At 42.1% G+C, this 14,293-nt stretch overlaps 1 protein-coding gene across 2 annotated transcripts in view; it reads left to right on the forward strand.

Annotated features, from left to right (window-relative positions):
* LOC124555659 (pancreatic lipase-related protein 2-like) overlaps positions 1-14,293 on the forward strand; it is a 136,150-nt gene that overhangs the window by 50,341 nt on the left and 71,516 nt on the right. For both annotated transcript variants that reach the window (XM_047129643.1, XM_047129644.1), the window contains exons 4-5: positions 3,184-3,424; positions 9,177-9,410. In XM_047129643.1, coding sequence (XP_046985599.1) covers positions 3,184-3,424; positions 9,177-9,410 — 475 coding nt within the window. The remainder of the gene's footprint in view (positions 1-3,183; positions 3,425-9,176; positions 9,411-14,293) is intronic.

The raw sequence follows: 14,293 nt of genomic DNA on the forward strand, positions 1-14,293 counted from the left end.
CGCAGGTAGTCGCGACGTAGATGTAGTGGAGGCTCATTTCCTTAAACTAAAAGAGCGTTAGTCGGTGTGTGCTACATTGCTCCCACGCATACTCCAAGTGATTTGTACTGAAATTTGTATAATCATCTAGACATGTGTCCTGCACTGATCCAAAACAAAGACAAGCGTAATCCATATATGATACAGTCTTGGCCCATGTCTGGCGCGATGTGGTGAAGAAGAGGATATTTTTCAGTAATATCTTTTTTGGCTACATGAACAGATACAACGCTACAAGCCATCTTCTAAACGCCTTGTCACCAATGGTTGCTATTTGTCGACATATATTACTATCACCATTCTGCTCTGCTTGACAGCGTTGTGAACATATCGCCTTTTGCTGGAAGAAAAGGTCAAATTCTAACATGATTCTACAATAATTTTATATTTATGATGATGTGAAATGTATCAAATCCAATGTGTACGTTGCTGTTCGATGTGTTAAAACTTACATGTGCGATGATGGCTGTATGAGTCCTGCTCAGACGCCAAAATTATTATTAATAATAATAATAATAATATTGGAGTACCTCGTACAGAATCCCCTCCTCCAGGGCAACCATTATGAATTACGAAAACATCGCTCACCAACTCGCCCTTTTCTCACATGACAGCCTGAAAGCCACGGATGAAGGCAATCAGGTGGATGATGTATTTCATATCTTCCAAAAGCCATTTTGCTCAGTACCACATCAACAATTACTAACGAAAGTACAATCATACGGGATACCAAGGGAAAGTAGTTACTGGACTGATGATTTCTCCGTAGAAACAACGCAGCATGAAGAGGGTGTCAACGACAGAAGCAGAAGTGAAGTCAAGCGTGTTCCTGGAAAGTGAATTAGGATCCTTGATGTTAATGTTGTATATTAATGGCTTGGCCAACAACAATAATAGCAAACACAGGCATCGACAGATCCTGCAGTTGTATACAATGAAGTAAAATGTGAAAAAAACTGCAGAAATATCCAGGCAGATCTTGATAAGGTATCAAAGTGATTCAGATGTTGAAAACTTGCTTTAAATATTCAAAAACGTAAAATTGTGCACCTCAGAATACTCAGAAAAATTGTATCCAATTACTAAAATGCCATTGTGTCACAACTTGATTCGTTCAAAGCATGCAAACGCCTGGTTGTAGCAATCTGTGAATATATGAAGTGAAGTGGTCCCATAACCTCAGTAGTAGGTAAACCAAGTAGCAGACGTTCGCAAAGAAGGGCAGCATGAATTGTTACAGGTCATTCGACTGACGTGAGAGCATGTTGAACTATCTGAACTGGCACACTTCTGAACATAGAAGCCAACTCTCCCGAGAAAGCCTGATTAGGAAAGATCCAGAACTAGTGTTAAGTGAAGTGTCTACTGCACTCCATACGTAACGCTGCGACGACAAGATTAGACTAATTACATCGCAATTTAACCGCGCTCCATATTTAAATAGAACGGGAAGAAACCCCCATACGTGGTCCAATGGCGTCATGCACTTCACAGTGATTTTCAGAACATGGATGTGGATGTATATTCCCAAACAGACCTCTCCGTGTTCACCTTCCCCCTGCACTCCACGCCACCGAGCGTAATGGCGAAATGCACTCACAAAAGAGAGCAGCGGGCTTCAAATCACCGTCCGGCTTCCCCGATTTATGTTTTATGTGTTTTCTGTTTCATTTTATTTTGTAAATCGCTTGAGGTAAATGCCAGAGTGGTTCCTTTGAAGAAGAGCCCTGCAGATTTTTTTCCCTATCCGTCTTCGATCCGAGTTGGTGTTCCGTTTACAGAACGCAGCATGTCATTCTCAATGGAGAGAAGTCTTCCGAAGTAAGAGTGATTTCAGGTGTGCCGCAGGGGAGTGTCATAGGACCGTTGCTATTCACAATATACATAAATGACCTTGTGGATGACATCGGAAGTTCACTGAGGCTTTTTGCAGATGATGCTGTGGTGTATCGAGAGGTTGTAACAATGGAAAATTGTACTGAAATGCAGGAGGATCTGCAGCGAATTGACGCATGGCGCAGGGAATGGCAATTGAATCTCAATGTAGACAAGTGTAATGTGCTGCGAATACATAGAAAGATAGACCCCTTATCATTTAGCTACAAAATAGCAGGTCAGCAACTGGAAGCAGTTAATTCCATAAATTATCTGGGAGTACGCATTAGGAGTGATTTAAAATGGAATGATCATATAAAGTTGATCATTGGTAGAGCAGATGCCAGACTGAGATTCATTGGAAGAATCCTAAGGAAATGCAATCCGAAAACAAAGGAAGTAGGTTACAGTACGCTTGTTCGCCCAGTGCTTGAATACTGCTCGGCAGTGTGGGATCCGTACCAGATAGGGTTGATAGAAGAGATAGAGAAGATCCAACGGAGAGCAGCGCGCTTCGTTACAGGATCATTTAGTAATAGCGAAAGTGTTACGGAGATGATAGATAAACTCCAGTGGAAGACTCTGCAGGAGAGACGCTCAGTAGCTCGGTACGGGCTTTTGTTAAAGTTTCGAGAACATACCTTCACCGAAGAGTGAAGCAGTATATTGCTCCCTCCTACGTATACCTCGCGTAGAGACCATGAGGATTAAATCAGAGAGATTAGAGCCCTCGCAGAAGCATACCGACAATCCTTCTTTCCACGAACAATACGAGACTGGAATAGAAGGGAGAACCGATAGGGGTACTCAAGGTACCCTCCGCCACACACCGTCAGGTGGCTTGCGGAGTGTGGATGTAGATGTAGATGAGCCCGTTGTCGACAGTAAATTTAACCCTATCCATTTTCCATTTCTTCCAATCGATACCCATAATAACAGCACCCTGCACACATCCCAACTTCCACTTTCTCTCTCAGGGTCCATTTTCTATCAACCATTTTAGACTAGGAGCAACACAGAAGTCTCCATCATCATAACATCAAGATATTTTTGGATCTCACTTTTCATGAAAATACTTGTTCGTTTGGAAAGCAAGCACTTCATTGCTTGTTACTCTTCATCCACGGGGCGCTGAGCTACAATAGAGAATGGTATAATATGAGTCACAAAGACACCTATAGGCGATCATTTATATAGCGCTTCAGGCAACATTAATGAATATGTTGGATATAGCAGGATATTAACCGATGTGTATGGTATTGCATACAGGTGGACGCGAACATATTGGTTGTGGACTGGCAGCGGGGCGCTGCGGGGCCATCGTACGCCACGGCAGTGGCCAACACTGAGTTGGTAGGCAGGCAACTTGCTCTGCTGCTGCTACACATGATACAGTCTGGGATTCAGCCCAGTCAGATACACGTGATAGGATTCAGCCTGGGAGCACATGTTGCAGCTTGCGCCAGCAACATTCTCAGGAGCCACAACATTCTTATAGGGAGGATCACAGGTATGAAAATATGTGGGTTATATATATCTAATTTAAGTTGAAGACCATTATTCAGTTCTTTGGGAGAATTCGAGTTAATATCCACATCCAGGTTGGGCTGAAAATGGCCACACATTTAAAGGATGAGGAAAAATTATTTTATTTCACGCTGTTGAAACACAGATCAGTCGTTAAAGGAGAACTGTACTGCAGCGGAGGAAAACCGTGCAAACAACAGCCTAGTATTCTCTACGAAAGGTTGTAGAATTCCAAATAATCACACAAACAAAAGCAGGTAGCGCTGAGGTTAAGTGCATCTATGTGGCACCTATCGCTTCCTAACATAAAGATTAGCTGCAATGGCATTATTGTCTTCAAGTAGTCTTATTTCTCCCCTGCAATCTTTCGTGTAATAAAAATTGATTCATTTCCCCAGTGAGGTGTTTAACGATAAATCGTAAGCTTACAGCACCAATATCTAGCGAAGATACACTTGAAGCTTCACGCATTCTGCTATGTTCCGAAAGCTTAATATGCTTCACGAAGTCTATGGTGTATGACTGTGCTGTTAAACTTATCTTGCGGAGGGAGTTATCCAGTTCTGGTAGACGTCTACAGTGAACAAGAAAAGAGAAGATTTAAAAATAAATAACATCTGAATACCGCATAAAAATGGACATATTCTGCACTAGTAGTGAGCAGTATCGTGAGATCAGACCATATCTCGTTCCACAACTTTATCTTCTTGATCACATGATTAGTTCACAGTATACATTTATTGTATATCACTTTGCTCGTCAACTCATCTAGGAAAAGAGTTGAGATACATACATCTTGCACAGTCAATGAAGGAACGTAAGCTACTACGCTTTTATCGATCACGAACGATAGCTTTAAGTTTTTCCTGATCTGTTTTCTAAAGAGTGAACGCAGAAAAGTGCAGTCTGAGCTTTCAGTTAAAAGAGAATTTCTCTCGCAACATATTTTACAATGAATAAGTTCTACAATAGTGACAAAGACACCTGTGAATGGACATAGTCGTTTTAGCATTCAGCGCGTTTGCTGAAAACCCATGGAAAGAATACTACATTCAGAAGTCATTGCTAGTACAGCAAATTTACAAACAAAAACGGTCAAAGACTTGTAGAACTCTGCAGAGAACACAACCTTATATCTAAATCAAAATACTCTAAGAGGAAGCCAAGTAAACTTAAAGCATGGAAACATCCAAACTGGAGGAAGGGGGAGTGGCTGCTAGACCATGTCTGTATGGACAAAAATTTTCATAAGGAGATCCACAATGTTAAAGTACTGAGAGGAGAAGACACAGCCTCAGACCATTATATAGTTAAAATTAAAATCAAATTCACTCCATTAAGGAAGAGGACCAGAAAAACTAATAAAATAAAAAGGAGGTTTGACCCACATCAGCTAATTAAAAATAATAAATACCAACAAATACCTCATACCATCAAATTAACAGATGATCTAGAACAACTAGTGCCTAATCTTAAAAAAGAAGCAGAGAATCTAGCTCCCTTGAACCCCCGAAGGAAACATGCATGGTGGACATCAGAATGTGACAAATTCCATGAAGATAGACACCAAGCATGGTTAAAGTTTCAAACACATAAAACTGAAGATAATGCCATTAACCTAAAAAATGAAAGAAAAAAATTCACGCAAAATATTAGAAGAATCAAGAGAGGATTCCATAAAGACATTATAAGCTCTATAGAAGATAACTATCATAAAACCAACTCCAGGAACTAGTATAAAATCTTTGGGAAACAACTACAACAATATGAGGCCCCTACATTAATACTGAAACATGAAGATGGAAGAATGACACACAGTAACAAGGAAAAAGCAGAAATCATGCAAAGCATTTAACAAACTTCTGAATTGCGAGGAACCCAAAGAACCCTTACAAATCAACATAAATACCCCAATAAAAACCAAACCTAAAAAACTAGACCCTCCAACTTTCCAAGAAGTAGAAAAAATTCTTAAAGAACAAAAAAATTATAAGGCATATGGAGAAGATAAGGCTTTTGTTGAAATGTGGAAATATGCAAGTGACACAGTCAAGACCTCCTTACACATGGCTCTAACAAAAATTTGGGTAACAGAACGATTCTCCGAACATTGGACCACAGCTATCATCCACCCACTACACAAAAAGGGAGATAAGAGCAACCCAGACAACTACAGAGGAATCTCTCTTCTAGATTGCACATACAAAATTCTATCGAAGATCCTATATGAAAGAATCAAGAAGCAATTAGAACAGGAGTTAGGGGAATATCAGGGAGGTTTCAGACCATGGAGAAGCTGTGCAGAGCAGATAATTAGTTTAAAATTGATTATGGCATACTACAAGAAACGGAACAAACATCTGGCAATAACATTTGTAGATTTTAAGAAGGCATATGACTGTCTCCACAGACTCTCAGTATTAAAAATTTTAAGAAATCTAGGACTCTATCCAAAACTAATTAAAATAACACAACTCACTCTAACCAACACCAAATCAAGTTTAGAGGAGAAATTTCGGAACCATTCCTCATAAAAACAGGCTTAAGACGAGGTGACTGCCTATCACCATTACTGTTCAACTGTGCACTGGAATACATAATGAGAGAATGGTACAAGGACAATCAAAAGATGATAAGAATTGGAAGTGCAAAAGAGGATATTAGCTTAAACTGCTTGGGATTCGCTGATGATCTTGCTCTCCTAGCCAACACCATTCAAGAAGCCAGGCAACAAGTGAAATCACTACAAGAAATAGCAGAGAAAGTAGGCCTTAGAATATCATTTGAGAAAATGGAGATTATGCTAACTGATCCACCACTTGCAAACAAAATTACTATAGGAAAACAGGAAATCAAAATTGTTGATAAATTTAAATATTTAGGCGAAATAATAACATACAATCTAAATGAGAAGCCATCATGGCAGAATAAAATAAAAAAACTGAACTACACAAATTACATTTCCAAAACTACATACAACTAAAAAAGCCTATCTATAGATGCAAAATTAAAACACTATAAAACAGTTACACAACCAGAAATAACGTAACGTATGCAGCTGAAACTATCTTCAAAACAACTAATACAGCAGAAATTGACAGAATACTAAAAATAGAAAGAAGGATAATTAGGACATGTACAAACAAACAGTATAAAATAAATGGACATTGGAGAATAGCATCAAATGAAACAGTATATAAGAAAATAGAACCAGTCATGAGCACGATCAGGAAGAAACGCATCTCATTCTTTGGACATCTGATGAGAACTGCAGAAAACAGAATTAGTAAAAAAATAATCCAAAAATTGTGTAATAGCAAGAGTGACATTAAATGGATCACAGAAATTATGGAAGATATAAAAGAACTCCAAATTACAGTAGATGACCTAAAAAACAACACAGAGGAAACCAGAATACTGCAAGACCCGCAAACGAGGCTACAAATCAAAATCAATAAAAGGAGTACAGGAAGAGTGGTCTCAGATGAAGAAAGAAAGAAAACATCTGAAAGAATGAAGAAATATTGGGGAGACAGAAGAGCAAAACACTTTTCATATGAGAATAGACTCTAACAATTATATTACCTAAATTTCATTAAGTTATCGTCGAGCCAAATTGTATGCCTGTGTAACAACTTGTTTACAACTTTGTATTTTTGACTAAAGTGGTCCAATGAAGGCCATAAAATAAATAATAATAATAATAATAAACAGCAATTTAACATCTAGTACATCATTCAAAGCCATGTGTACATCGACTATGACTCTAAGGTCCCTATCAAAACACGAATGTGAATGGAATAGAAGAAGAGAGGAATGAGGAGGAAAATAGAACGGAGAGAGAAAAGGTAAAAAAGGATAGAAGAGAAGGAAATATGGATACAGGAAAATGTTTCGACTGACTCGTTTTGAAGACATTGAGGGACTCTTCTATCTGAATCGACTTTCTCAAAGGGCAGGTTGTCACGGAAACTGCGGAAATCGTCTGGTGTTCGCATGATGCTGTCATTAGTACTTGTAGAATGTGAAAGAAAGACGATTGATTTTGTATCTGATAGCGATTCAAATTCCCTAGTTCGCCCAAATATCGATATCGAGAAGCAGTCAGAGGTACTCGAGGTGTCCAATCGAGTAAACCGTGTCGCGGGACCAAAAAAATGTTCAAATGTGTGTGAAATCTTATAGGACTTCACTGCTAAGGTTATCAGTCCCTAAGCTTACACACTACTTGACCTAAATTATCCTAAGGACATACACACACACCCATGCCCGAGGGAGGACTCGAACCTCCGCCGGGACCAGCCGCACAGTCCCTGACTGGAGCCCCCTAGACCGCTCGGCTAACCACGCGCGGCTGTCGCGGGACCGAGGTGGGAGTAACGGACTCGTGTGTTGGTCATGGTCTAAGGGGTGATGCTACTTATTATTAAATACCGCAGTCGGAGGCGGCTCAGACACTCTCTTGGGCCCTATGAAGATAAAACTATCGCGTCATACCTATTCAGAGTCTGATTGTGGTTGTTTATTGTTCTCGATTTTGTATTACTCCCTGCATGGATTTTTCACGCTTTACGACAACCATCGATGTGTTCTGGAATTCGTTTCTGGAAGGCCGTTCACTATGTGAAACATGTCACGGAACACCATCTGGAACTGCCTGTGTGTTTCACTAGTCTCCGCGTCACTGCCTGGCGAATGATCATGAAACTTGTTTCTATCTACTCCCGGGTAGGAAAGAAAAGATGCTAGTACGCGGAAAAATTGTGAAGTCTATGCTTCATTCTTGAACATGAGTGACAGAGGCTTGTGTGCTCTGTTTTTCAGAATAAACGGCAGTAAAGTGCAGTACTATGGGAAGTACAAATACTTCGGAGCACACCGAAAACCTTAAAATTGTTTTGGAAATTTGCAGTAAGTTCCTATGGGACCAAGCTGCTGAGGTCATTGGTCCCTAGGCTTACACACTACGTAATTTAACTGAAACTAACTTACGCTAAGGACAACACACACATCCACCCCCGAGGGAGCACTCGAACCTCCAACTGGGGGAAGCACGCGAACTGTGACAAGGCGCCCAAGACCGCGCGGCTACCCCGCGCGGCCGGACACCATAAGTTGTTGAACTGCGGAGAGTGTAATGAAAACTACGTGCAGCGTCGACGTTATTAATGACCACGTGCGTCCCTCCGTGTAGTCAGCTTCACCATTAGTCATCGTATTTTCCGGGGGAACGTTCACCAAGGTCAGAATCGGACTACAGTGGTAGGAAGAATGTGCCTGTGAATTGGAGTCTGTGTCTTGGCCACCAAATTAGCAGGATATCGCCATATCGAGGGTCCACCTTCCAAATTTAGGTAAGCAACAGGAGCTGCGTGAATTGTGTGTTGACATCTTAGGCCTTCGACCATTGCCTACGAGGCGTGACGAATTGAAGCCGCTTTGTGCGTTATATGTGAATCAGCACGATGTTAGGAAGGCAGTCTTGTAACCTCGGTGACAAATGTGTGCGTTTTTAGAGAACACAGCTTCTACCTCACTTTATTTTCTGGCATGGCCTCCACTTTGAACAAAACTGTATGTTGTCAACTTACCTATCTGACATTAACATGAAAAGCATCTATTTGCTCACAGATCTTGATACATTGCTTTGAACTGCACCTCTACAGAACCAGTAAGTAGTAACTGAAACATAAACATTGTTATTTGTTTAATGTACACCTCTTTCGTATTTTTAGGACTCGATCCAGCTTCACCGATTTACAAAAGCAGTCTGCTGCTACAGTCCTACCGCAAGCTGGATACCAATGACGCAGCGTATGTTGATATTATTCATACCGATGGTAGTCGTACCTGGGCTGAAGGTTTTGGTTTGCTGCGACCGCTGGGCCACGCTGATTTCTATCCCAACGGAGGTCGCACTCAGCCTGGGTGCACGGAAGGGTACGCTGCCGTCGTTGTCAGCCACCTGGGTAAGCATTTACATAAGTCTAACTTCAAAATTATGCAAAAGTTCCAAATTCGGAACAGACTTTTAATTCTGTTACCGTATCGTATTCGAAAAAAAGTAACTGTAGCATTCAGTTAGAAATAAAAATATTAGCTGTACGAATGCATGTTCATCTTGATGTATGTCGCATCACCTGCGATTGACAGCGACATTCTCTGACGGAAAATGGGACAACTTCACGGATTGTGGCATTGGCACCAGGGTATAATGTGAGCAAACTGGGGGGGGGGGGGGGGGTTGTAGTTTTAGTGATTCATTAGTCATCGTCATTGGCATCAGATAGCGCTCAGGAGGCCTTTCTGTGCATCCTCTGTTTTGACTCTGCAGGCAGTAACTACGCCGATTTCAGTGCTGAAGAGTGTTTGCAACATTCATTCTAGGCTACAACTGTTCCCTGCCGTTGCATATGTACTCCTGTTGAACAGTTTCAGCCATATGGATGGGGTCGCACTGTTGTAGTTTCGGAAGCTAGATGGACGTATCTACGGACTGCTGCACATGTTTTTGGGCACAATAAGTGTTGTGTCACAGATTTTAAACTTTGTCTGTGGAACAATCCCATATCTGTCGACCAAATTCTGGAGGTTCGCGTGATGCAGACTAAAGTGAAGATTGAGGTACTGTGCGAGCAGCAGTGGCCGACTGGACATCGTACAGTGACGAAATCCAGGCACATGTTGCATCCACTGTGTCATAAAAGACCATCTGGAAACGTATGCGTGCAGCACGCTTAAGATCACGTGTGCCTCTGGCCAGGATACTGTTAACACCACAACACTGCCAAGCATGGCTACTCTGGTGCCATGAAAGACTTGAGCGGAGAATGGAATGGCACTCTGTCGTCTTCAGTGATGAAGTGCAGCAGCACAGCGGAGGACACCGTTTACGTCTGTGAGTTTCACGCGTCTGCTCCCTTTAAAACTCGTTAATTTCGTGCGTGTTTGTTTACTTATCAGGCAGAGTTCCGTGTTTATTAAGTATCTAGAGCAGTGGTTCCCAATAGGTGGTCCGCGGACTCCCAAGGATCCGCGGGCTATGCCAGAGGGGACCGCAAGATGCTATTAGAATAAAAAATATATTAAATATATTTCGTATGATAACAGATTTTTTGTTTTGGTCGCTCCCTGCATGAGAAGAGCTTTAGCGAACGCTAACTTCTGCGTCTAGCGTCTTCCTAGAGCCAACTGAAACTAGCATACTCTAGCGCAAAACTAGAACTGGATAGAGGCGAATAGTTCTGCTGTATGCCGTTAGACTGCACGCGCTGCCTCTTTGCAGTTGACAAAGACAATAATGAATATGTCAATGTTTTTTCTAAGTACCAAAAATAGAAAAGTATAAAAAGACTCTTAATTTGGCTTTTTTAGGTAGTTGATACTGTGATATGACAAGGTAACAATCATGCTCGATGAGGGGGTCCTCGAGAAAATTTTGTTGGGAACCCCTGATGTAGAGTATATTTTCAACGTCTTTAGGATGGACAGGAAGTATGTTTGTTATGTCTAGATGCGAACTGAGATGGTGACCCTCCGGTCACAGCTCCAGGTGGCGTTGGATTCGGTCACACAACTTGATGCTGCTGCCAGTGGGCATCACTGCTGGGAACAGGACGTGCAGAACGAAGGGAAATCCAGCACATCTCATGTGTCTGCTGATCGGTCTGCTACTGTGGCAGCCCCAGATGTTGCCTGCACCGAGGAAGACCCCTCACTCGTGGTCGAGTGGGAGGTCGTTCCAAGGTGTAGTAGACAGTGAAAGACTTTCAGAGGGGCCGATCAGAGGGCCTCCCTGGTTTGTCTGATTAACAGGTTTTTGACACTGTCTGCAGCTGACAAAATCACTGAGCCAGATGCAGTCGCTCGCACTGTACCAGAGAAAGCCTCTCCGCCTGCTAAGTCTGGGCATTCACAGAGGGTGGCATTACTGGTAGTTTGGAGGTCCAACGTTAGGCGCGTAATGGGGTCCTTTAGGTATATGTCTGCCAAGGAGGGGAAGGAATCCAATGTCCACTTGGTGGGCCTACTGGGAGGAATCATTCCATATATGGAAAGGGTGCTTCCAGATACTATGAAAAGCACAGAGTGCAGCCAACAGCAGGTGGTAGCTGAAGTCAGTACCAACGATGTGTGTCACTTTCGATAAGGAAAGATTCTCTCGGGTTTCGAGTGACTAGCTGATGTGGTAAAGACTGCCAGTATTGCTTGCGGTGTGAAGGCAGAACTCGCCATCTGTAGCATCGCTAATAGAACCGACAGTGGTCGTTTCTGAGCCGAGTGGAGTGTCTGAATCAGAGGCTCACACGGTTCTGCGACCGTGTGGGCTGCAGATTCCTCGACTTGCGCCTTCGGGTGGCGAGTTTCCAGATTTAGCTTAATAGGTCAGGGGTCCACTACACATGGGAAGCGGTTACATGGGTAATGGAGGCTGCGTGCAGGGGACTGGGCGTTTTTTTAGGTTAGACTGATCCAGGAAAATACTGCAAGGACGTCATTCTAAAAGGATGCAAGGCAAACACAGAAAGGTAGACCTAGCAACAATTGGCGTTGTAGTTATAAATTGTCGTATCTGTGTTGGGAAAGAACCAGTGCTTCAAACGCTAATCGAAAGCATTGAAGCTCAAGTCGTTGTAAGTATGGAAAGCTGGCTAAACCTGGAAACAACTACAGCCGAAATTTTTACAAAGGGAGGCAGTGGCAACTTATAGGCAGGTGTTATCTACAGCTTCCGCTGTTTCCATCTCTGTCGAGAAATGGCCCAGCCGTGCCTCCGCCCAGGCGGCTTGCTACACGCATGAGTTTTTCACCTCCCACAAAGTTCTCGGGGAGGAAAGAAATAAGATGAGGCACAACGCGCCATCGATCCAAGCTGAAGCCTCTACAGCTTTTCAAGGGAGGGGAGCTCTTGTGGTAACCACAATATCGACTAATCGAATAACTCCAGTGGATTGACTATGTACGAACTACTTCGTGATATATTTTATGGCTTTTTCAACATGTGTTGAGTGTATATGTATCTGTGCTTCTCGCAAGTGTTTTGATGCCTAATTAATTATTTGCTGGGCTCTATGACAGAGTTGTTCGTTCGTAGTTTAGATAACTCCGAAATTCCTTTCATTATCCCCTACAAGTCTAATATGGTGGAAAAATGTCTAGTTTCCTTCACTTCATCTGCATATACTTCACCACCCTTTCTGCCATAATTGGTATAAACTCTTCACACATTTGAAAAGAAAGGTATGATGTGCTCCTTTGCCTTTGCTAACATATGTGTAGCTAGAAAAGGATCGGATTTTGCTATTAGATTTGGTAGCATCTTGAAATTTCCGCATTGTGTTGACCAAGACCCATAGTTGCGACCCCTGAAAGATGGACTTTGTATTAAAAACTTCTAGACCACAGAAACAACTCGTTTTAAAACGTAACTCCAATATTGCACTTCTGTCTCAAGCTGAAATGTTGGTTCCTTACCTACTCTTTGTCTTCCAGCTTTTAAAGTTAACACACATTTCCTATGTTCAGCTGAATTTTCATGGGCAGTTAGTCTGCACTAACAGTTTTTACAGGTATTAAATGCCTCATTACGATTTGCAGACTGTGATGTTCCACCAATAACAAACATGGGACTCAAGATACATTACTCTTGCTTTGAAAGTATACTAAAAATAGTCTTTGTTGTTTCTCGCCATTCCTCATGGCTCTGTTGCCTGCATGAATTACTGAAATCATAATCCATATTCTGTGCCATATAATCTTGTTTAGCGACATGATCGCGAAGGAATTCGTTAATTATGGCGTTCGCAAGGTCGTCAGAAACTGAATCACTATCATCATTCGCTTTATATACCTCATTTGGGTCCACTGAAATGATTGTTTCCGCGCGATTAGTATTCTTTCTAATCTAAGAAACGCTTGACTCAGATAAAACACACGCTGCACTGTTTTCGATATTGTTCACTACATTGTTACGCTCTGATGTTCCATGACTCGATCTCGAGCTGGAATTAGCTGGCTGTGTTTGATTTTTAAATTGCACGCTGAGTTCTGCATTCTTCCTCACAATTTCCTTTATCTTTATTGCCTTACTTTTCGCGAGTTTCCGGCATTGAAAACCACTTCATCTTCGACTGTCACTCATTTGATTGGTACTGAAATATAAATCACAGTCTAATTGTTAAACAACTGCACTCTTTACAGTTCCATATTAAACTGAACTGCCAGCCACGCGGCTGTCTGCTAGAATGGTTGGCAATATTTCCTTTGAATTTGAAGGAGCATTGTTGAGTGTCGACTGGCTTCTCCTATGACAGTGTTAGCGGTATCTCTCATCACAAAGCTCAATTAGGAGCAGCTAGAATTTCCTTCCTTACATATACCACATGAGAAGGCACGACACTGAATAAAGTCAATAACGGTAACAATGTCACGACGTAACATCATTACCAAAACAAAACCTGCCGTTTCCTCGTTGACTGACCATACTCTTCATAAGATTTGAGCTGATTGTTACCACTGTTATTCATATCCATTTCATTGTGAGTGATGTTCGCATTCCCTTTTCAGGAGTTGTGAATAAAATGTTTGAGAAAACAGTGACAGTTCAATTCGCCTCCCCACTGAACGCGCGGCGCAGAGCAGAGCAGAACCGTGCAGAGGAGTGCAGAACTAAACAGAGTGGAGCACAGTGTTCGTAGGTGCGCAACAATGATTCAGTGTGTGAGCGCGCCCGTCAATAAAAATGGGAAACGAGAAACACCGCCCAAACAGGGCTGCGCACGAACGATTTCCAACAGTACGCGGAATCTGTACGTTGTTGCACAGAGCGGCTCGGTCTGACGTCATCGCCGGC

The sequence above is a fragment of the Schistocerca americana genome, chromosome X, assembly GCF_021461395.2.
Source record: "Schistocerca americana isolate TAMUIC-IGC-003095 chromosome X, iqSchAmer2.1, whole genome shotgun sequence".
Lineage (NCBI taxonomy): Eukaryota > Metazoa > Arthropoda > Insecta > Orthoptera > Acrididae > Schistocerca > Schistocerca americana.